The 22,533-nt window shown below is 56.3% G+C and overlaps 3 protein-coding genes and 1 long non-coding RNA gene across 5 annotated transcripts; 2 read left to right on the top strand and 2 right to left on the bottom strand.

Moving 5' to 3' along the window:
* The first annotated feature begins 1,334 nt into the window (after window positions 1-1,334).
* COXFA4L2 (cytochrome c oxidase hypoxia associated subunit FA4L2) lies at window positions 1,335-3,191 on the top strand. The gene is made up of 4 exons (XM_039865770.1): window positions 1,335-1,471; window positions 1,842-1,930; window positions 2,712-2,772; window positions 2,904-3,191. The coding sequence occupies exons 1-4, from the start codon at window positions 1,415-1,417 to the stop codon at window positions 2,958-2,960; spliced, it is 264 nt and encodes an 87-aa protein (XP_039721704.1). The 5' UTR covers window positions 1,335-1,414; the 3' UTR covers window positions 2,961-3,191.
* Window positions 3,192-3,810: 619 nt separating this feature from the next.
* Window positions 3,811-9,045, bottom strand: SHMT2 (serine hydroxymethyltransferase 2). The gene is made up of 12 exons (XM_039865756.1): window positions 8,888-9,045; window positions 7,711-7,908; window positions 7,142-7,221; window positions 6,787-6,987; window positions 6,408-6,489; window positions 6,125-6,247; window positions 5,871-6,010; window positions 5,372-5,537; window positions 5,074-5,173; window positions 4,830-4,985; window positions 4,414-4,521; window positions 3,811-4,281 (listed from the first exon to the last, which is right to left on the bottom strand). The coding sequence occupies exons 1-12, from the start codon at window positions 8,918-8,920 to the stop codon at window positions 4,154-4,156; spliced, it is 1,515 nt and encodes a 504-aa protein (XP_039721690.1). The 5' UTR covers window positions 8,921-9,045; the 3' UTR covers window positions 3,811-4,153.
* LOC120604951 (uncharacterized) lies at window positions 8,938-11,981 on the top strand. The gene is made up of 3 exons (XR_005653453.1): window positions 8,938-9,066; window positions 10,676-10,829; window positions 11,042-11,981. It is a non-coding gene; the product is annotated as an uncharacterized LOC120604951 (long non-coding RNA).
* On the bottom strand, window positions 11,648-21,084 carry NXPH4 (neurexophilin 4). 2 transcript variants are annotated; one of them, XM_039865768.1, is made up of 2 exons: window positions 20,904-21,084; window positions 11,648-13,170 (listed from the first exon to the last, which is right to left on the bottom strand). In XM_039865768.1, exons 1-2 carry the CDS (start codon window positions 20,958-20,960, stop codon window positions 12,307-12,309), a joined length of 921 nt encoding a protein of 306 aa, XP_039721702.1. In that variant the 5' UTR covers window positions 20,961-21,084; the 3' UTR covers window positions 11,648-12,306. The 2 variants fall into 2 exon arrangements, with proteins under 2 accessions (XP_039721702.1, XP_039721703.1); XM_039865769.1 differs by having other exon boundaries at window positions 11,648-13,535; window positions 20,904-20,967.
* Window positions 21,085-22,533: the final 1,449 nt, after the last annotated feature.

Raw genomic sequence — 22,533 nt, 5'->3', positions numbered from 1 at the left:
CTCCCCACCCCCCACGCGCATCTCAGTGAGTCTCTGTCTCTTTGTTCTCGCGGTGTCTCTGACACTTTATCTCATTATCCGCCGGAGGGAGGCGGAGAGCCCCGGACCCCGCAGCCTAATTACGGCCGTGCTTGTCAGCGCAGAGGGCGGGGGAAGTATCAGCGCCAGGGAAAGAAAAGGGCCCCCAGGAGAGGCCCCTTCCCTCCCTATACGGGGCGGGGGGGTGGGGTGGGATTGGGCAGCGGTAGATGCACAGATCTCCCCTGCTCAAGCTGCCATAGGGCTCTGGAGGGGAGAAGTGGGGACCTTTATAGAATCCAAATGCCCAAGGGAAGGCAGGGAGGGAGAGAAGGTGGAGGTTAGCATGGGAGTGGGGAGAAGTAGTTAGGGCTAGGCTCCTCCTAGGTCTCTGGGACCCCAATTCCCCAAAGACAGTATCAGTGAGCCTTCTCATCCTGACAGCATAGCATACACCTGAGTTGGCTTTGGAATGGGAGGCAATCACTCTACACTTCTGTTTCTATGTGTCTTGTCTTTCCTCCTTCAACATCTTGTCTGTCTTTCCTTGACAACTTCCCTCACTCTATTCACTTTCTCTGCACCACAGCCAGAAGCAGAGAGTGGCCTCCATGGGTGGCTTGACCTTCACCCCTACAGGAAGTAGGCAGGACAAGCAAGTTTCTCAAGCCCCTAAACTTCACCCTCTGACTTACTCTGTCCAGAGCCGTGTTTAAGATGTCCCTGGTCCCCTGACCACCAAACACTATTCCAGGCCAAACACAATACAACTTGAAGAAACCGCACAGGAGTAGAGGGGCTGGGGCTGCTTTAGTTCTGTTGGCTTGTCTGTCCCCCTCTCCCTTCCACTACACTGTGGACAGGACAGGACTAGGGCCTCCAGCACCTGCTAGATCTTGGATGGCTCTAAGAATGTCAGGGAAGTGTTGCCGGTGCCCTTGCTCTTTCCTGACTCCTCCTGGTCCCACCTGTGAACACTCCACATCGGCACTTAGCAGGAGGTCTGTCTGCCTGCCTGTCTCATGGGGAGTCCCACCCCGCACTTCTGGATCCCCTCTCAATTAGAGTTTGGGTCAAAGCCTGTGAGGCCTCTCCCTCGGAGCAGCTCAAAGCCCAAGTATGATGGTGTCCTGTGGTCCAGGGTGCAGACATCTGGAGAAGAGAATGGAGGAGCAGAAACTCCTCTGCTCACCAACAATTCTCCCCGCCAACAACTCTCCCCGCCCTGAGCTTGGAGCTGCGGAAAGAAGAAATGGCTGGGGGTGGGGTGAGTCGTGTGCAGAGGGCCAGGCTGGGTTAGGTTGGGCTGGGCTGACCCCTCCCCAGCCGGGGGCGGGACCCCAGGAGGAGCAAGGGAGAGGAGAAGCTACAGAGAACCAGACACTAGAGAGGCGATATGGCAGGAACCAGTCTTGGGGCCCGCTTCTACCGGCAGATCAAGAGACATCCCGCGGTGAGTTAGGTCCCCAGAGCCACTGGTTCTAACTCTTAACTCTCTCGCTGCCCCAGCGGCCCCCAAATCTCCCAGTTCCCTCCTCTTGACTAGTCTCCCCAGTGCTCCTAACTTTTCTTCAGAGTGCCCTCAACTACCCCTGCAATATGCCCCCGTATCCCCTAAATCTCCCTGGGACAGGTTCTCTGTGAGGTGAGGGAGATGATGGCTGGAACTGTGGTGTGGGAGGTTCCACGTCCTCTCTCCCAGAAAGGAAGGAGCTCCAGCCCCGGGACAGGGGTGGCGACCAGTGGGCAGAAAAGCTTGTAAAGGGCCACTGAGAACTGGGAGAGGGGGCTGACTCTGAAAGTGCCTTCCGTCTTTCCCACAGCTCATCCCGATGATCGGCTTCATTGGCCTGGGCATGGGCAGCGCTGCTCTCTACTTGCTGAGGCTCGCCTTGCGTAGCCCCGACGTCTGGTAAAAGCCAAGCTTGGGACGTTGGCAGGGGTCCTGGGTGGGGCAAAATGGGGCAGGAACGCATCCCCCTCTCCAGAAAAGTGGGAATGGGTGGTCTTAGCGGGGAGACCCCAGCAGCGCACTGGCCACTGCCCCACCTGGCAATCTCCGGGCCAGAGCCCGCTCCTGACCTGGGAGGGCCCGCCTCCCCTCTGGCCCACCCCATCGCTCTCTTCTTGATGGCTCCAGACTCGGCCCGCTTTGGGCTGTGGACCCCGCCCCGCTCCCGGCCTGGTTGCCATGGCAGCGCAGCTCTGCCCGCCGCCAGCGGCCTTTGGGTACCTCAGTCTCCGCTCTGGGGGGCCTGGAGCTGGGGGTGCCATTGGGACCTGTATGGTACAGACACTCCACTCCAGGCCAGAGTGAGGGCGAGGAGATCCTCCGCACAGGTCTGCATTATCAATTTGAGGCACATCACAGGAAACCCAGCCCCTCAGGATCTCTGCCCAATTCCCTCTGCTCTGCTGGGTTGACCTAGGGTGGCAAGGAGTGGGCGGGAGCCTCTGGGCTGAGTTGTCAGCCTGTCACCTGCCCGGCTTCACGCTGACAATGGTGACAGCCTTCTTGTCTCACTTGTCAGCAACTGCTAATATGCCCTCTCCCCTGTCCGTCTCTGGTAAATGGGTACCCCAGGGTAGGAGGAGATTGCTGGGGTAGAGACAGAGACCCTGGGTGTTACCTTAGGCTCCAGAGTTCTAGCTCCTGCAGAGGAAACCCTAACTCTCTTCCTCCCTCCTCGCAGCTGGGACCGAAAGAATAACCCAGAGCCCTGGAACCGCCTGAGCCCCAATGACCAATACAAGGTAACTCTCGGTGGCTCTAGGGTTGTACCTCCATCCTTTCTTGGTCCCCAACGACTCCTCGGTGCCCCACCTCCCCCTCCCCCACAAAGGGAGGCCTGGGTCACTCAGTGCAACACCGCCCTCCCCAACAGTTTCTTGCAGTTTCCACGGACTATAAGAAGCTGAAGAAGGACCGGCCAGATTTCTGAGCCTGGCGGAGGTGTGAGTTCCATCAGCCGGCCTTCTCATTTCTTCCACTATCTGCTCCCAGCCCCCAGGGTGGCATTCTAGCCACCCTGTCCAGATCCTGCATTCACAGGCCCAGTTCCCACGCGGAGGGGAGGCAGCTCCACCCCCACCTTCTACTCTTGCTCTCAGCAGCGGAAGCACCTCTGACCCTCAGCTTGAATCCCACGCGGGGGAGGCGTTAAGAGAGGGGGAAAGGCAGCAGGAGCCGGCAGCAGCTGATTTGACCCAAAAGGCCTAAGCCATCTCCTCTGCCCTGCTACCGGAGCCTTGTAGGGTGTGGGTGTGGCTCAAGCTACGTGTTGAGCGTGGCCGATGTGAGCCAAGAGCAAGCGGGGCCTCTGAGTGCCAAGCGACGTGGCGGGCCCCACGTATGCTCAGGCTCTGGGCGCCAGCCCAGGCCTGCGGTGTTGCTCTGGCTCGACTGGGCTCGTAGCCTGTTGCCCAGCCTGCCTGGATGAGGCACCTATGCCCAGAGAGAAGCAGCACTTTCCTCAGTGCCCAAGCCCCTGCCTCCCCAGCCAACCCAGCATCTTGGGCCTCCTCCTGCCACCCCGCCCCTCCCTTACTCCCTTCTGTCCCCTGGGATCAAACAGAAGCAGCCGTGGGCAAAATACAATTTCATTTAACAAATTGAATTTGCTGCGCCTGCTAATCACGTCTGGTGTAGTAGGCTCTGATCAGAGACAGAGAGAGGAGGAGGCTGCAGCCCCGGGGGGTCCTTCTGTAGGTAGTGGGAAAGAAGGCACACTTGGAGGGAGACAAATTACCACCTAGCCCAGGGGACCCCTCCCACAGTAATAGAAGCTGAAGTCAGGTTAGTATTTTATTAGATAAAAAGAGAAAGGAGGGTAACTACCCACCCTTTCTTCTGGCTCAGAAGGGTAACTCCCCCATCCCCAAGAAAGATAAGGGAGTCTATAACACTGGTAATGGGAGAGGTTAAGGCAGAAAGCCCCAGCTTCCTCCTTCTAAGTCTCCTTACAAAAAGAAATATTCTCAGCTACAAATTCTGGGAAGAAGACTACGCCTGGCTCTTTTCCTAAGTAGGAACCCTTCCCTCCTTCAGCAAAATGTGGAAGATAGGCACCCCCTCCACTGGTCCAGTTATGGGGAAGGAGAATAATTTGTCTTGAGACTCATTTCCTTGGTGCCTTCAGTGCTCTTCAAAACCAGGCATAGGAAATGCCCTGGCAAACTGTTCCACCCGTTGTCTGAGGTCAGCCAGCTGATGTCTTGTTTCTGCATCCTTGAGCAGGAAGGATTTGAAATCCTGGAGTTTGGCTAAAGTGGGTGAGGGAAAAAGTAGTCAGAGCTCTAGGAAAGGCAATTAGCTCACTGGGAAGGGCAGATAGTGAACAAAACTGGCTGGTGCGGGGAGGGGGGCGAGGGAGGGTGTGGTTCTGGCCCACTCACCGGTCTTGCTCTTCACCTCCAAGCCAATGTTGACGCCTTCATCTATAAAGGCCACAACTCTCCGGAAGTCATCTTCACGAAACTGTCGAGAGGTCAAGGCTGGGGCCCCTGGGAGAGAGGCAGAAGCATATTAGCATAATCTAAGCCAGTGGTCCCCTACTTTTCTGGTACCAGGGACCGGTGCTCCTATGAGAATTTAATGCCTGATGATCTGAGGTGGAGCCGAGGTGGTGACGCTAGCGCTGGGTAGTGGCTGCAAATACAGATGAAGCTTCGCTCACTTGCCTGCTGCTCACCTGCTGTGCGGCCAGGTTCCTAACAGGCCACAGACCAGTACTGGTCCGTGCCCCAGGGGTTGAGAACCCCTGGTCTAAGCCCCAGAAGCCACCCTTCCCTTCTGGAACCCCAGTTCTCACCGAGCCGAAGGCCCCCCGGTGTGATGGCACTTCGGTCTCCAGGACAAGTGTTCTTATTGGCTGTGATGGATACAAGCTCCAGTACCCGCTCAGCCCGAGCCCCATCCAGGCCCTTGGGCCGCAGGTCCACCAGTACTAGATGGTTGTCAGTGCCACCTAAGTGGGAGAAATAGTAAGCAGGGAGTGGTGAGTCCTAAGCCTTTGCCCGAGGCTACAGAGGCTCTCACCCACCCCTCTGCCTTACCAGACACCAGGGAGTAGCCTCGATCTAGCAGGGCATCAGCCATGGCCCGAGCGTTCTTCAGAACCTGCAGGGAGTACTCCCGGAACATGGGGGTGCTGGCCTGGAGATGAGATAGCAGCACCTGGGACCCCAAGTCCTGCCCCTTCTGCTGCTCCCACCCCCAGCATAGTTGTGAACCCAGCTTTGACCCCTCCCCTCCTGGCACTTCCCTTCTAACAGCTCCAACTTTAGTAAGTGAGGTACAGTGTCTGAGCATCCAAGCCAATGCTCACCCGCCCAGAAGAGCAGACTTCCTAACCTGCTTTAGAGCCACGGCCACTGCAGCAATGGCATGGTTGTGGGGCCCCCCCTGCAGTGATGGGAACACAGCAAAGTTGATTCGGTCCTCAAACGTGTAAGGGATATCTTTGCCAGTCTTGGGGTCCACAGACCGCACCCCCTTCCGGTAGAAGATGAGTCCTGACCTATGTGGAAAGAGAGTGGTCAGAATCTAAGCTGAAACGAAAAGGCAAGGGATTGGGAAAGCAGAGGAAGTTGGCTGGTCCAGGTTCCCTGAGGGCTCTGAGTTTATCTCAGTTGGGCTCAGTGTGCTGGACTCCAGTGGTTGAGGGCAGCAACCCCTTCTACTCCCCTCCAAACCTCCTTCTGGGGAATTGTCACTGTGGGCAAGAGAAGAACTGTCAGAATGTGTAGGAGTCTTCAGGTGGAATGAGTTCCTCTCAGATCCACCCAACAATGCCCCAGGAATAGGATGTGAAGGTAGGGAAAAGCAAGGCTTGACTTCAAGGGAGTCTGACCTGGCCCCTCGAAGGGTCTTGTGGGTGGTAGTGGTGACAACATCCGCATGCTTGAAAGGTGAGGGGATCACCCTGGCAGCCACCAAGCCACTGATGTGGGCCATGTCTGCCAGAAGGTGTGCCTTGACCTCATCACAAACCTGGGCAGGTGGTGAGACAGGTCTCAGCCTGGGGAGAGCCCAGGTAGGCCTGCCCAAAGCTGCCCCTCTTCCAAAATCTTCCACTACTCCTCAGGACCTCAGCCCTCCACCAACCTCTCTCATTCGGGCATAGTCGATGAGGCGAGCATAGGCGCTGGTACCAGCTATGATAAGCCGAGGTCGGAAAAGTCGAGCAGTGACTGCCAGCTGGTCGTAGTCAATAAGGCCAGTTTTGGGCTAAATAGACAGACAAAAAGCTAAAGCCCTGAGAAGGAAGCAGGACAGCTCACTTTCCTCCTTGACCCTGACGGCTGCCCAGGGCTCCAGCCCCGCACTTTCCCCAAGAGAGGGCCACCAGGGCCTGAGCAGCTCCCTCCTCTCACTCTACAGCACTCACGTTCAGCTTATAGGGCATAGACTCGAAGAAGATGGATGTGGCTGAGATCCGCTTGACATCAGACATATAACCATGGGTGAGACTGCGGGGAGGGAAGAGGAAATAAGAAGGCTTCAAAATGGAACAACACTCAGACTTAAGCACTCCCCTCCTGCCCCACTCCAAAAGCCTCTGTCTCTAGAAAACTGCTGCTAACATGTACCACCCTCACTGCTCTATCCACACTGTTACTGGGGTCTTATTTTCTTCCTGAACTGTAACTTTCAAGACAGAGAGTAGACTGTTCCATCTGTACAGCACTTGGTATGTATTCAAAAAATAACTGCTCTCTCATGCCTGTACTGCTCACCAAGCCCATCACCCACACATCCATACTCACTGGCCCCCATCAGGCAGGTCTAGCCCCATGATTCGGTCGTGAGGCTGCAGAAGGGCTGTATAGGCGGCCAGATTGGCTGGGGACCCTGAGTAGGGCTGGACATTGACTCCCCACTGTGCAGGATCCAGGTCAAATGCTTCCAAGGCCCGACGCTGACACAGTAGCTCGATTTCATCCACTACTTCTGCTCCCCCATAATATCTGCCATGGGAAGGGGGCATATCAGGGCACAGAGAAAGGGTTTCGCCATTTCCCTTGACCAGCAACAAAGGACTGGGAGGGTAGAGGCAGGTGACTCTCACTGGGAACACCATCTCTAAGGCTGCCCTCCAGCCCTCTGGTGCCTAGCTCTCACCTCTTGCCAGGATAACCCTCAGAGTACTTGTTGTTCAGACAGGACCCCAAGGCCTCCAGCGCAGCTCGGCTGCAAAAGTTCTGGGGTGGGGGTAGGAGCAATGTCAGAAGGTACTGAGCCCCTTTCCCTGGACCCCCACAGCTCACCCTGCCAGGGCCCCAGGCTACAGGGAGAAGCTGGGTTCCACAGAAAGCTCTGTACTTTCAGGGTTCCTTGCCAGACCTGGGGCAGGGCCAGAGGCAGTAACCTCGGAAACCTAGCTGCCATGTTAAATGTCCCCAGCAAGGCCACCTGTCCTCTCAAACCTGTACTTTCAGGTTCTTCTTTTCTCTTGGAAGGTGGGAGGGGCCAGGCTCGACTGTAGGGGCTGTGGAAGGCTCTGGAAGCTCTCTAATGCCCGCATTCCATAACCCAAACTGGCCCTGCCTTTGCTTCAGAGAACAGTAAGATGAAAGGGAGATAAGGCCCAGCAGGAAGGCCCCGAGTCCAAAAGGGAGATCTGGAGAAACAGCAATAAGGTGCCTGCACCCATGGTGGCCCAAGCCCTGGCCCCTCTCCCCAGGTCCCACCTCTGAGGCAATGAGTTCCAGACCACGACACTGCCTGTCCTTCTCCCTCTGCAGCAGCTCCCACATCTCAGGGTCACTGTCTGACAGACTCTCCTGGCCTGTCCAGCCCCTGGTTGCTTCTGTGGTCTGGTTCTGGGCTGCCTCACTGTGCTGGCACCGTATGGCCATCCTGGTCAGCTGACCACATCTCTGCAGAGGCTAGAGGAGGCAAAGCAAGGATCAAATAAAAGTGTCCAGACAGTCTCCCAACTACTCTCAGCCATGCTTATTGGACCCTCTGGCTCCAAACCCAGCAGCCAGATGTCTAGCCTGCCTGTTTCAGTTTTCACCACCCCCACCTCCAAAAGCCAGTTCTAGAGCCAAGGTTGAGATCAATGTCCAGAGGGTGGCTCTGATTTGGTCCATTCACCTCATCTCAGAATCTTCCTCCACCTGGACCCAGGAACCACTCTGCAAAGCCACAAGGCAAAGTCTGTCTTCTAGAACCTAGCAGTTTCAGAACGTCCCCACCCACGGGAACAAAAGGTTCTTCTTTCCAAAAGCTGATACCCCAGTAAGTGGGGAGGAGGCCAAGTTGCAAGTGATTAAGACAACAGGCTGTAGAACTGTTTTTCAGAACACTGGAGGTGGTAGTGTAGACCTTTAGCAGTCCCTGGGGAAAAGGGGTAGGAATAAGGGTATGGGGCCAGGGGGTGTCTGCTGGCCAGGGGGTGTCTGCTGGCAGGGAAGCCAAAAACCACATCTTTTGCCTTGTCCCCTTTCTACCTCCTTCCAGCCCACAGCGCCGCGGGACCCCTGATGCAAACCATGGAATTCGGTTGCATCATCTGCACAGCTCAGGGCTTGCAGGACTCAGCTTGCCTGTCAAGGCCTGAAACCCTGCTCATTCGCCAGCCTAGGACTCACGGGGCATCCAGTGCAGTTCTCTCCCTTAATGTCACGTGAAAAGGACGGTCACAGGCCCTGGGGCGTATGATTACGGGAATGGGGAGGGGCCCCCAGTTATCCCGCGCGCATCCGGAGCTCTCAGGGAGTCCTACTAGCGCGTTCGCTCCCGGAGGACCCAGACCACGTGCGTGGAAAAGCCGAGAGAACCTCAGAGTTTGTGAATGGAAACTACAGTAGGAGGGGAGCTTGCTTTCTACCGGTCGCCCAGTCTCCGGAGCCCCATTCTTACCCGAGTCGCCCAGATTAAGGAGAAGGGCAGCATCGCAACCTGAAGTCGCAGGACCTCTAGCCACCAACTCCCGCCGGGTGAGACAAGAAGTCGGAAGAACGCTGAACCGAGAGCGCGTGCGCGAGAATAGCGGCCGGAGAAGCCACATGATTAAGGGGAGGGATCTACGCATGCGTGAGGTGACCCCCTTATGGTCTTCAGGGAATTGTAGTTTTTTTTTCACTCCCCCCCGCCCCCTTCCGCCCTCCCCACCCCCCACTCCCGCTTCATTTTGCGTCTGTAGCCTCGGGGTCAGCGGCTCTTGCCAGAAAGTGAAGAGATCCAGTGCCGCCCAATTTCCTCACTGTCCTGAAGCTCTTCAGGTTTTTTTTGTTCTTGCCCAGACAACAACCATTTATTGGATGCCTCCTGAATACCTAGCATTATTAAGCTTTCCAGGAAATACAAAGACTCCTATACAAGCTAGAGAGCCATAGTCCACTGAAGGCACCTGGTTTGTAAGGGTGAGAGACTTGAGTTCAAGTTCCAGCTCTGGGACTAATTCGCAAATTAGCCTATCTGGGTCTTAATTTCCTCACTTGTAAATCAATAGTAAAATAACATGTGGTGGGATTAAATGAGACTGTAAACATGCTCTGGGATAGATTGTCATCCCCTCGTTTTCTGACTTACAAACCTGCTTCCTCTTTCCTTAGCCATCTTCTCCTCCTGGGACATCTGGGAGCTGAGTGAGATGCCCCCTCCTGTCATTGCCTTGTCGAATTTTATTACCTGTTCACCTCCTGTCACCCTAGCAGTCAGTGAGCTCTCTATATCCCCAGGGCTATATAGATCCTTGGAACTGGAAGGGATCTTCTTTTTAGCTTGACTTCTGGACTCATCCTTTGGGGGAGGGACTCAATGTTTCCCAAACCTGGGCATCAGAATTGGTTGGGGAATATGATGTAAATATATGAGTGTGGAACCTCTTCTCAGAGGTTCTAATTCAATGGATCCTAAAGAGTAGTGGGCATTTACCCACTTGTGCTGATGCACAACGAAACCTTTCCTCAGTGATTCTAATAAGCAGTGAGTTTGAGAACCATTGCCTCACATAGCAATATTACACATTCATTCACTTATTCATTCATTCAACAGACATATTGAGCTCCTACTCTATGCCCAGGCATGCCATAGCCCTGGAGATATAAAAATAGTCACTAAGTACTGGGACATCAAGAACTGGGTAGTTAACAAAATCCAACAAGTACAATTACAAGCAAGAGCACCTAGCTCTGTTCTTAGATATCCAGATGTCTCAAGAGGCCAGGGGGGAGGAAGGAGGAAGAAGAGGAGGCAGAGGTGAGTATGGCCTTGCAGGAGGAAGGTTTGTGAGTCAGAGGAAGAGGGAAGGACAATCCATCACAAAGCAAGTTTACATGCAGTCTCAGTTAATCTCACGGTATTTTATTATTGCTTTACAAGTGAGGAAACTGTGGCCCAGATGGGCTAACTAGCTAATTCCAACCACTCGCATTTGGCTCTCATACCTGGCCTCAGAAGTACTCCTTAGCTCTAACCTCCTTCTCTCCCACTAGCCCCACTGTTCTTAGGTCTTTCCAGCAACAGGCCTGGTCTTAAGAGTCCACTGGGTTCTTCTCCTTCCTCCAATCTCTGATCCAGAACCACTTCCCACCTCCCTCCTCCTTTCAGTTGATTTGGTTATCCATCCATCCACCTACCCATCCATCCATCCATCCATCCATCCGTCCAATATTTATTTTCTCTTTACCGACTTTTCACTCCCAGTCATGTCTGCGTCACATTCACCTTTGATTCAGTTTCCCGGCTGGAGCCAGTGGGCAGTCCCCTGGAGAACACTGCCTTCTCGGAGTTGGTACCTTGACCCAAGACTTAAAGCAAAGGAAGGCTTAAGACAAGATGTCCTTCTGAGTCCCACCTTGTGGGACCCTCTTCCTTGCCCCTCAGGGGGCCCCAGGGTGGGGGTGGGGGGATGAGGAGTGGGGTGGCTGGGAGAATTGCTAATGAAGCAGCCGCCAATTAACACCTGGGCCAAGGGTGGGGGCGTTTAAAATTAGCAGCCGCGGCTGCATGAGGGAGCTGGAGGCAGGGTAGGGAGGATGGGCAGCTGGCTGAAGGGGGCCTTGTTTGCAGGAGGCAAGCTGCGGTGACGAGGCCCAGGTCTCCAAACTCGCGGTCGTCCCTTCCCCCACCTCTTCGTCCCAGGCCTTCCTCCTTCCCTCCCTCATCCGACTGCAAACTCAGCGCCGACGAAATTAGGAAGGAAAAGGAAGATCGATGACTCCAGATGCCGCAAACACCGTTTGCCCTCCCCCCACCTGCTGCCTCCCACCAGCCTCACGGAGCTTAGCAGGTTGTCAGCGCTCTGCTTACGCTGTCTCTGCATCTCCTTGAATGGGATTTCAAGGCCTTACACCTCCTCCCCTAAATTGTCCCAAATGGTCCGCTGGCAGTCCCCTCTCAGGTTTAATCCTCATCCTCATCCTCATCCTATCTCCTGCAATTTAATTTCGCCCACCTCTGAGAGGTACATCCCCACCTCAGGCAGAGCTCCTACCCCAAGGGTCGCCCTCATCTCTGTCTGATCTGGTCTTGGATGACCTCCAAGGTGCTAGCTCAGTCAATATTTGCCACAGTTTCCCCAAGAGCCGCTAGCGAAAGAGGCCCTGGCCGGGTCTCTGCCAGACATAAACCTGCACCGTTCCCCTCTTCCCTACAAAGGTCTCACACAGACTCCTATTGGGTTTTACTTTATTTTATTCCCTTTCCTGTCTGTTTTGGAGTAGAAAAAAAAAAATATCACCAAGAGGAAGCAGCCAGAAAGGGGCAGGTGGAGCAGGACTGCAGGAAGGGGAGGGAGGTGGGCAGAGGGCAAGGACTGGAGTCAATCGCCTATCCAGGACTTTGCTTTTGTTACCCTAATTGGGGTTTCGGGGAAAAGGGGACAGGCATATGGCAAGCAGAAAGGAACAGTGCTAGGCCGTGGCTTATAGTCTTTAGCCTTTACGTAGGGACAGGGTGGAGCAGGAGGACAAACGTCAAGGTGGGATGAGGGTGCCAGGCCAGGCATTATTAAAGCTGTGCACAAAGGGAGTGCCAGCCTAGCGCCAGGGGCGTAAAGAGGACCCAGTGTGGATGTAGGGGATGCTGGGACCGCCTATCTGGGGCTGCGCTTTGCCTCTCCACTTTGGGGTATAACTGAGGGGACTACTCCCAGCCTCGTTGGCACTCCCAATAACGAAAAGGGGACCCGCGCCGGCTGATGGTCCTGGGAGGGCTGTTCCTCTCCTCCAGAGTGGAAGGATGGACGCAGCCACATGAGTTGTGGGGCAACGGGGAGGGGTCCCACTTAGGACCCGGGATTTGGCAGCTCAGGGGCTGGGCTAGGGCGGGGCACACTATCCAAAGTAGGGGTGTTCGCTCTGGAAGTTATAATCGGGGCACACCTTCTGCACCAGTTTGTAGTCAAAACTGAGGAAGGAGACGAAAATGCAGATGACTTTGAAGGGCTTGGCACAGAGCCAGGCTGCCTGACTCTGCGTATGCTCGGTGAAGCACACCTGCGATGGGTCGTACAGGCACGGGCGGTGCTTGCGCGCGCGGTTTGTCTTCTCATACTCCACGTGGCAATTGAAAGCGCGTGACTCTTTGGCCCCGGGCACTCCCAGGGAGCCCCCGAGTGGGCCCGCCAGCGCGCCCCCGAGAGTACCTCCTAGCCCCGCACCGGCGGCCGCAAGCCCAAGCGGAGGCCCCAGCCCAGGAAGCACCCCCTCCAGCGCCAGTGTAGACTGCAGAGGGTGGGGGGCGGGGCCCGGCAGCCAGACGCCCCCAAACTCGACACGTTTGGAGGGCGGCACGATACTGACGGTGAGGTTGCCCAGGCTGGACGAGTTGTGGCGGAAGTACACGCTGAAGGTCCCGTTCACATGGTCCACGATCTTGCCGGTCACCAGCAGCGAGAACTTGAGGGTATGCACCCGGAAGTAGAAGTCGCCCCAGCCGAAGATCTTTTTGGCGCGGGCCGCTTTGATAGACGGCTTCCTCTTGGTGCGCTGCGCAGGCAGCGCCCCCACCGCCCTCTCCCCGGCCAGTGCCCCAGTGTGGTTAGCCGGCCAGGCCCAGCTCCACGAGCCGGCGGTGCCCAGGCTGTCGGAAGACCTGGGCGCTGGGAGATGTTGGCCAGGGGCGCCCCCTCCGGCTGCGGCGGGGCGCAGCTCCATGTACTGTGGCCTCACGGACTCCGGTATCTGGGCACTGACGTCCTGTGGACGAAGAAAGAGGAAGAAAGAGAGACGCTTCAGTTGTCCCTGGCCACTGCCAGGGTCTTACCCACGCCAGCCTCTTTTTTCAGCCGCTAGAAGACCAAACAGAATCAGGCAGTCCGCAGCGAGTGTTTCAGCGTGCGCTGGAGTAGAACCTGCAGCCTTTCCAAGCTGTGTGTATGGTCTTGGCCAAGTCACTTCACCTATCTAGGCCTCAGTTTCTAAATCTGTGAAATGACGCTGAGAATACTTGTGTTCTTCCAGAACTCTGATGCGGCTAAGAAATCCCAAGCCAGTGTTGGTTTGAATAGGGAGTGGAGTTGGGGTCCTGGGCTCCATCTCTTTCAGCCTGGAGTCTGGCTGGTCTATAGAGAAACGGGCCAGGAAGGAGCTGGATTCAGCCAAGCAAAGCCATGACTGCTGTCAATATCCAGCATCCAGAAAGAAGTGAAGATGTCCCTAGGCATCTGGGGAGACCAGAATCTCTACCCCAGCCTCAGCCTCTACTCCCTTGAGGGGAGGGTCTAGGGAAACCAGTAGAGCTGAAGAGAGCATTGAAGAATCTGGGCGCTTTGGTTGGAGGCTTGGTGTCTACTTCAGTACCCCTCCCTGCCTCCAGTGCTCCTGCTGTGGGGGTGGCCTCCTGGCGATTCTTCCCCTGGACTTGGAGACAGCAGGAGGAGCTGCCCGGGCCGCCCCTACCCATTTCCTTGTGTTTCAGGTGGCGGTGATTTGGGAGACAGCTCGGGCAGGAGTACAAGATAGATCGAGAGGCGGGAGCGGTGGGGCCAGGCCCAGGCCATCAATTATCTGGGGGTGGGGGGGCCGGGAAAGAGATGGGTGAGAGCAAGAGGAAGAAATATGGAGATGCCGCTCCAGGGAGGGGAACGGGAGGGAGAGGAGCTGTGTGTGTCAGAGTGTGTCAGTCAGACTGTGCTAGCTGTGGCCATTAGTGTGGCCCTTAACTGTGTGTGGGTTCAGACTCAGAGGAGGGAGTACTGTGTCTGTCAGTCTGGGGTAGTTGCTTCTGTTAGCATGGGAAGGTCGTATTGCCTGTCTTTCTACCTGAAGTGAGTGTGTGTGTGTGTGTGTGTGCGCGTGTGTACCTATGGTTATAGGTGTGTGTCTGTCTGAGGTAGCTGTGTGTGGTGGTTGTGTGTGTGGCCCTGGTGACCATTTGTCTGTATTCTCATGTGTATCAGTCAGAGGAGACTGTGTATGTGTGTCTGCCTGCTTGTGGTGGCTGAATGTTTGTTGTGTCAGTCTGTATCAGCGATGTATGTGTACCTGGGCTATGTATGTGCCTGGGTCGGCTATATATTTGTGTTAATCTGAGTGAGGCTGTGTATCAGTTTGTGGTAGTTGCATCTGTGTGTTATAATTGCATTCCTGGGTTGGCTGTATGTCTGAGGGTGGCATATCTCTAGTTGTGTCACTTTTCCTGTGTGAGCTCCTATCATTCTCTGTCCATGTGTCAAGCTCTTTCTAAAGGGAGTGTGTCAGTATAGCCACAATAATAGAACAAGTATGCTTTCACTGTGTTCCCCCTGTGGAGATGCATTTGTGTGGGTTGTATATGAAGGGTCTCTGCCCACTGAGCTTTGTGTAGGTAAACAACCCTGTCAACATGCGTATCCCCCTCTATTTGCACACACCCGTGTGTATACCATGCATCCATGGGGGGATATGAATGGCAGAGTCAAGCTGCTGGGCTAGAATCTTCACTGCCTGGTCCCCAACCCCGCAGCGCTGTGATCCTGGGTTATTAATGCGGCCGCCACCCGCTCGTCATACATATTTATCGCCCCCCTCATTCCTCCTCCTATCCATTCCTCCTCTCAGCTCAGGTGAGGGGGGTGGGGGCGGCAGGAGTGATTGACTCAGACAGACAAGCTTGAGCTAGCTGGCAGCTAACACCAGGAGGGTGGGCCTGAGAGGGGCTGGTAGAAGGGGGTCCTAGGCATCGCTGGGGGCGGGGGAGGGGGAAAGGGAAAGAGCCTCCCAGAAGGAGGGGCCAAGGCCTCAGGAGGTGGGTTTGGAGAGGGCAAGGCTTGAGCTCCGGAGAGGGCATTGGAGGAGGGAGTGCACAAAGCTTCCAGAAAAGGTCAAAAGTGGAGTTGGGGGGTGGCATTTGAACTCTGACACCTAACTCCTCACTTCTCTGGACCCAATTACTGCTTCTTCCAAGGGCTTCCATTGGTCCTCACAGCCAGCTGCTACAACTCCAAACTACCCTGTCCTCAGCACACCCCAATAGCACCCTCTCAGGACCTGTCTAGGGCTGTTTCAGTGCAGTGACTCTTGCCAGGCACAGACTGGGACAGGAAAGCAGGTTCAGCTGGGTGGCGAGGGGTACTGGGTATTCCCCACTCTGATCCCAGACAAATTTCTGTCTTTGCTTCTCTGATCCTGGCAAATCCCTGGGCATTGGGCACCAGCACCCCCCACCTGCCACAGGAGACAGCCAAGATAAAAAGGATGGGTTGCGGGGGCAGCCAAAGCGACCTTGGGGGGAGCTCGGACAGGGAGGGGCGAGAGTCTGCGAGGAAACGAGCCGAGAAATGGGAACATGAAATAAAATAAAATAAAATCCTCCCTCTGGCTTCCTTGCTCGCCTGCCCGCTCTCCCTCTCTCGTTCTCCCTCTTTCACTGTTTTTCCATCTCTCTTCTCCCCCCACTCTCCTCTCAGTCTCTGTTTTGTCTCTCAGTCTCTTCCTCACTATCTATAATTTTCTCCTTCCATGATTCTGTTTTTCTCCATTTCTGTTTGTCTCTGTGGTTCTTTCCCTCTATCTTTCAGGTTGTCTGTCTCCAACTGTAGGCGGGGGTGGGAGTGAGAGGAAAGCAGGGTGACAAGGGAGCCCCTCTTTGCCCAGAATCCACGGTGCTGTTCCTCTCCCTTTAGGACTGAGAGTGAGAGCAGGGTGTTGTCCGAGGAGGGGTCCCTCTAGCTCCAGAGCTGGTTTAATTAAGCTAATTGAGCGCGGTGACATTTGCGGAGGGAAGAGGCTAGCCTGGCTGTCAGCTGGGGGTGTGTGTGTACGTGTGTATGTGTGTGCGTGTGTGTGTGTGTGTGTGTGTGTGTGTGTGTGGAGATTTTCAATGGCAGACGGGGATAGGGGGTGGGTGGGGGGTGCACTTCACCAGGCGCCATCAGGCCCTTGCCGGGCGTGAAGACGGGAGACTTGTCAGGAGTGCTTTGCCCCCAAGGCAGCTAGCCCACGCACTGGAGGGGAGTTGAGGCTGCCTCTTGCTGCTGAACAAACTCCATGAGGGGAGGGCTCTTTTGGGATGGGACCGCTGGGAATGGCGGGGGTGGGGGGGAGGATTGGACTGTCGGCCCCCCAGCCGCATTGCAGGGTGCACCTCCCCCAGGGCCTCCAGACTGGTCGGTCTCTTCTCTTACTGCATAGGTCTGGTGGGGCCATTCAGGATTCTGATGGGGGAGGGGACAGCACCCTATGGTTGGGGAAGGAACAGTGCTCCCGGCCTGGGTTAGGGATGAGGAAGGAAGAGCGTTTTGAGCCCTTGCACCTAGAAAGAGGCATGGACACTGCAGTCAGGGCAGGATGAAGTAGCTGGGGTCTGGCTGGGAACCAGGGATGGAGATGGGGTGAAGACAGAGGTGGGGTGGGTAGGACAGGCTGGGGTGAGGACTGGGAAAGATATGGAGGAGGACTGATAGTGCGGACTTGGAGTGCAAAGGTGCAAAGGTGAGGATGGAACAATGGCAGGAACAAGGATGAAGCATGAGAACAAGGATGAAGAGCTCAGAAATGGTGGACAGGCATTGGACAGAGACAGGGAGGATGCAGATGGGGTAGGGACCAGGGGAATGAAGAGAGAGGACAGAATGAGATGAGAACCAAAACAAGGATGGGGGAGGACAGAAGTGGTGGATGAGGGATGGGCAGGAAAGAGAATAGGATAGGGACTGGGAGTTGGGGATGAGGACCAGATTCCTGTGGGAACAGAAATGGAGAATGGTTATTGGGCAGAAGCAGGGATGCTGAGGGATGCAGAGCCCCAGAGTATGGGGATGGGATGGGGGAATGTGAATGAGGATTGGAATGAGAAATCGAGGACATGAAGGAGGTGGGAGAAAGGCACTGAGACAGGAGCTGAGGACACGTGTGGGAGACAAGTCAAAGGAAATGGCAGAAGGGCACGGTTAGGCTAAGGGAGGGAGCCAGGCAGGTGGAATTGCACATACCTCCTTCCTGACTCTACTATAGCGTGAGGGGCTATGGACCGCTGGTGGGGCCAGCTCTGCCCTTGGGCCGGTCACCCCCTCCCCCTCAGTCCCGCCTGCCCGAAGCCTGCGGCTCAAGGCTCACCGTTATCTGAATTTTTATTTTATTTTATTTTATTTTATTTCCCTGCTTCCTAGAGCCGGCGCGGTCCCCACGGGAACGGCGCCCCCCCCGTCCCCCGCCCCGCGCCTCACTTTATTATTGCAATAAATGTGCCTATAAAGGCGCGGGCTCCAGGGCGCGGTGGAGGGGGGTGGTGGGAGCCGCGGAGCCGGGATGTAATTTCCCGAAGCCGGAGCCTGAGGGGGAGTGGGCGGGGTGGAGGTGGAGGAGGGGCAGGCAAGAGAGCAGGGGGGGGGGGCGCCAGTTTTCAGCGCCCAAGGAAGCGCCCTGCTACCCACCCCACGCCCCGCGACTCCTCATTGCTCCCAGCAACGCTTGAGCCCTGGTACTCCTCCCAAGACCCTGCCCTCTCTCTGTTACCCTGTCCCCCTCCTGGACCTCGCCCACGTGGAATTGCAGGCTCCGCCGAAGTTCCCTATCTCCTTGCCAATAACTTCGTCTCTGACCCCAGTGATGCCCCCTCCACTTACCTAGTCTCTTTCAACGTTTATCTCACCCCTTCCCAATGACTCTATCTCTGACCCTAGTGCCCCTTCTTTACTTTGTTTCTGTCCCCCAATTACCTCACATCTTCTCCAGTCACCCTTCTCCAGCTCCTTCTCCACCCCCACCTGGATATCGCGGGAAAGAATCCTATAAATTCTTTCCCGCGGGTACCATTCCTGGCAGACTTGGATCAAGGGAGCTGTCACAGTGCTGCCCACCCCCCTCCTGTGCCCCTAGCCCAGCTGCAGCCCTGATTACCCTCAAATCCTCACCAACAGCTCTGGGCCCTAGCCCAGGCTGCACGTGCCTAAGTGGCTCAGCCAGAGATTAGCTGGGGGCTAGAGGGGAGTAGGGAGGTGGAGGCAGAAGAGGGTGGCTAGATGGGTAGCTAGGGCCAGCCCACTCTGAGGCTAGCTTGGGCTTAATCCTTCCCGGAGGCAGGATAGAGCTGGAAGGTCCCAAAGGGTCCCACCCCTGCCCTCCCCTAGCTAATTAGTAATTAGCGATTAGTGATTAGTGACTATTGATCGCCTGCTGCTTCTCCCAGTAGGCAGCTGCTTCAGCAAGGGATGGGGAAGACACAGAGAAGGATGGAAGGAGTCAGACAATACAAGAACGATCCTGAAGGTCTGGCCCAGAGGGCAGGGCTGCAGGGCCAATAGAAGCCAGGAGTTTCAGGTGCTGAGAGGAGACCAGGAGCCTGAAGCAAAGAGGAAGGAGAAGGAGCTCTAGGAGGAGGGGCAAGGGTACAGGGTGGGAGAAGTCAGGGCTGTTATCCTGGACAGTTAGGGTTTCCCAAAGAGCTGTCTTGTAAACTGCCCCTCACCAGCCTCTGACCCAGTGTCAACCCACTGCCAGCCCTGACACTGAGATAGCCCTGAGCACACATACACACATAAGCCACATTCAGATACACGAATACATCTTGAGGCTTGCAAGCCCATGCCCACACTCAAATGCGCTCAGATACACAGATACACACTCACAAATCCTGGAGACAACACACGGGCCCCAGCACACAGATGCACTGGAGACCCGCCTTGGAGTACACACATGTACACACACTATACTCACAAGTGCACACAAGCACATACAGATAGATACTCAGACATATTTTTTATATACACTCCTCCATGCACAGTTATAAATATTCTCACATCCATAATCTGTATACACAAGTAAACAGAGTCTCACACACATACAAGCTGGACTAAATGGCAGATATACTCATTCCCACTGACTCCAACACGGAGGCCCATAGCTGCAGTTCTCACACACTCAGCTAGATCCCCATCACTCACATCCTCATGCTTACTCTCCCTCAAGTCTCCACCAGATGTTTCATTCCCCTTCAGGGGGCAAAGGAAATTAAACTAGATCTGTCCACAAGGGAGTTTATGTGATGGGGAGAGTGGAGAGGAGAGCAGGAGGAAGTAGAAAGGAGGGGCGGAGGAGTACCATCCCTTCCTCCTGTCCCCCAGGCTTTCACACATGGTGGGTTGTGGGGCACAGACGCCTCCTCACTGCAGTCCTCTAAGGGCAAGAGCTGGGCAGCAAGTCCAAAAGAATCTCTAGCTAGTGGAAGCAGTTTCTGTAGAGGGGGCTCCTTTGCCTACCTTCTAGCCCCTCAAGGTCACCAGGCAGGTTTGGGAGACTCCAGGATCTCAATTGCCAGTTTCACTAGGCAGCCCTTGCCCTGCTGGAGCTGCCGAGTGCGATTTGACTGAGCAGGTGGGGGTCCAAGTGTTGGTGGGAGAACTCTACCCCTTCCAGACTGTGCAGGGGTTGGGGTTTGGGTGTAGGGAATAAGGTTTTAGGAAGCCACCTGCCTGCCCCAAAACTAGCTAGGTTACAGTCAGAGTGCAGGAAACAGGAAAATCATGGGCAGGGGAGCTGATTGAAAGAGAGAGGGGGCCAGGGCCTAGGTCCTCCCTGTGGGACACACAACGGGGCATAGATGACTGCACTGTGAAGCAAGAACTCGCATTCATCCCTTCAAGGCCAACAGCACACAACATACCAGTGTACATATGCACCCTAGTCCCCAGCACTAGACACTCAAGCCTGGCTGCCCCGGACACATGCATGCACACAGGTGCACATGCTACCCAGCACACTCCACACCAGCACAGATGAGCACACCCTGTACATGAGTTGAAGCCTCCAAGTCAGGAGGGAGGCAGATCAAGTATGGGCTCCCTCTGCTCCCTCGGGTCCTTGCCCCAGGGAAAGAGGCAGCCTAGGAAGGTGGGGGCATGGAGGGGACGGGAAGAGAGACTTCCCTTCCAAATAACTCCCACCCCTATCAGCTGGCGTGAGAGAGGGGTGTGTCTGTGAGGTTGTGCAGGGGAGATGGGAGACTGTAGCCAAGTTCGGCCGTATGTGTGCGTCTGTGTGTGCGCGCGTATGTTCGGGCCGTGTATGCTCGGAATACAGTGCCCACCTAGCATGGTGACAAGTGCGGAGAAGAGAAATAGGAAGGCGTGAGTGGAGGGGTGGAAGGACAGAGCGGGAGACGAGCGAGGTTGGCGCGGAAAGGCGGCAAGGCTGACACCCTGCTGGCTTGTCTGTCTGTCTCGCACTCTCTCTCTGTCTGGCGCACTCGCGTGTCGGGCTTCGTCCCCTCCCCCGCCGCTTCTGGAGCCAGATTCGAGTCGGGCTCTACCCCTGCCCCTGTCTCCGACCCTCAGCCAACTTGTGCTGGGAGAGCGCCTGTCCTGGATCCCGAAGTCTGTCTGTCCACGTCCCCCACGCCGCGCAAAGTTGGGACGCTCAGGGCTGGGGGCGGGGCGGACTCGCGGAGCCCTTAACACTATGGGACCTTTGCATCCCGGACCCCCGTGCTCGCGCTGCAGCCCTGCTGCCCTTACCTTCTTCAGGAGCCACGGGCCAAAGATCAAGAGAAGCCATTCTGGGAGCAGCCTCATCTTCCCGGAGAGAAGGGAGGGTGGGATGGGTCCTGGGGCAGGCCGGAGCTGGTCTCCGGACGAGGGGCTCTGGACTGGCGCGCCGTGGGGTGGCCGCCGGCGCGGCTGAGAGGCGGCGCGGCCAGCGGACTGAGCGCTAGGAGCGAGCGCGGCGCTGGGGGCGGGGCGCGGGCGGGGGAGAAAGTTGGGTCGGACTCGGGCGGCGGGCGGGGGCGGGGCTCCGTGGTGCTCCAATCCCGGCCGCGCCCCGCGCGCCCCCTCCCGCCCGGCTGGGGGCACCGAAGGTGACTTTCACCCCGACACGCCCGGGACACACCCCCCGCCCAGGTGCGAAGCGGAGAGGGCGGCGGGGCTCTGGGACCGTGAACCCAAGAGGTTGGGTCTGTGCAGCGATGAGAAATAGAACAGGGCGTGGGACTCGAGCTTCGGGACGGTGTCCCCGAAAGGCTCAGCAAGACCAGGGTCCCTCGGTGCTCCGGGCCAAGGTGGGTCCCGGGGCAGGAGCAGGACCCGGGCCGAGGTGAGGGCGGGCGGGGCCTAGGGCGGCTGCCGCCGCGCGGCGCTGACGGGGATGGATGGGCGCCCCGCGGCTCATTCGGCCGGGAGATGAGAATCATTGATCACGGACGGAAACCCCATCACGTCTGTCAATAGGGCTGACGAACGGCGCCTGCCGCCCCCACTCCCGCCCCCTGGGCACCTCCGCGGTCTCAGGACACCACCGCTAGACAGGCCATTCACCTTTGCCCCTCGCCTCCCCCTGCTGACCCCCGCGCATCCTAGAGCGTCCCTGCGTGGGGGTTGGGCAGGAAGTCCCCCTTAGCGCCGCATGCTCAGCCTCTTGGTGCAGTCTCTATCCCTTCCCTTTCACTGTCCCATCTTTCACCATCAGCTCCTCTCCCTTGTCTCCTTCCTCCTATCTCTGTCCTTGTCTCTGTCCCCAGCCCTGTCTCTGTCCCTATCCTCTTGGCTGTTTCTTCACCGGCTCCCTCCTCCCCCTGGCCTCTCTCTTCTGCCCGGGAGTATTCAGCTGTCAGCTGTTGCTATGCACTGAGGCTGTGGCTGAGGTTGCGGTATGACCGACACCTAGACAGCTAGACATAGGGACAAGCAGAGAGATAGAGCCAAAAAGAGCTATAGAGAGAAGCAAAGAGATAGATAGGCACATACCCTGAGATACCAACATACACCCCCAGGCGTGCAGGCAGATGCATTCGCAGGGGCAGGCCACACCATACAGGTGAGCACACAAGCAGAGTGAAACACATTCACGCAGAATCTAGCACACACTAAAGGCACACTGACACACAGATGGACAAACTTGGTTTACACCATATGGGAGCACACACAGAGACAGACAAATGCACCAAGAGACAAGTACACCTAATCAGGTACTCAGAGCCCACCCCTGCTTTAATGTCTTGACAGAGAGGCAAACATCCAGAGACGGACACACACACACACACACGCACACGTATACACTGTCACTGGCAGTCCAAAAGACAAGCCCAGGCGTGTGCGAACAGATATAGGGATGTGACAGACACACACACAAAAAGGATCAGGAATGCTG

This window comes from Pteropus medius, unplaced genomic scaffold (assembly GCF_902729225.1).
Source record: "Pteropus medius unplaced genomic scaffold, Ma_sr-lr_union100, whole genome shotgun sequence".
Lineage (NCBI taxonomy): Eukaryota > Metazoa > Chordata > Mammalia > Chiroptera > Pteropodidae > Pteropus > Pteropus medius.
The sequence above is the reverse complement of the archived record's forward strand: the minus strand, read 5'-3'. Positions and strand labels throughout refer to the sequence as shown.

Excerpts from the sequence above, each read along its gene's own strand:
- NXPH4 (XM_039865768.1), bottom strand. The coding sequence starts at position 20,960 with ATGAGGCTGCTCCCAGAATGGCTTCTCTTGATCTTTGGCCCGTGGCTC. Across the intron at positions 13,171-20,903 it reads GCCCGTGGCTCCTGAAGAAG|GACGTCAGTGCCCAGATACC; the intron begins GTAAGGGCAGCA and ends CTTCGTCCACAG.
- COXFA4L2 (XM_039865770.1), top strand. The coding sequence starts at position 1,415 with ATGGCAGGAACCAGTCTTGGGGCCCGCTTCTACCGGCAGATCAAGAGA. Across the intron at positions 1,472-1,841 it reads AGATCAAGAGACATCCCGCG|CTCATCCCGATGATCGGCTT; the intron begins GTGAGTTAGGTC and ends TCTTTCCCACAG. Across the intron at positions 2,773-2,903 it reads GCCCCAATGACCAATACAAG|TTTCTTGCAGTTTCCACGGA; the intron begins GTAACTCTCGGT and ends CCTCCCCAACAG.
- SHMT2 (XM_039865756.1), bottom strand. The coding sequence starts at position 8,920 with ATGCTGCCCTTCTCCTTAATCTGGGCGACTCGG. Across the intron at positions 6,490-6,786 it reads GACCTGCCTGATGGGGGCCA|TCTCACCCATGGTTATATGT; the intron begins GTGAGTATGGAT and ends CCCTCCCCGCAG. Across the intron at positions 6,248-6,407 it reads CTATGCCCTATAAGCTGAAC|CCCAAAACTGGCCTTATTGA; the intron begins GTGAGTGCTGTA and ends CTGTCTATTTAG.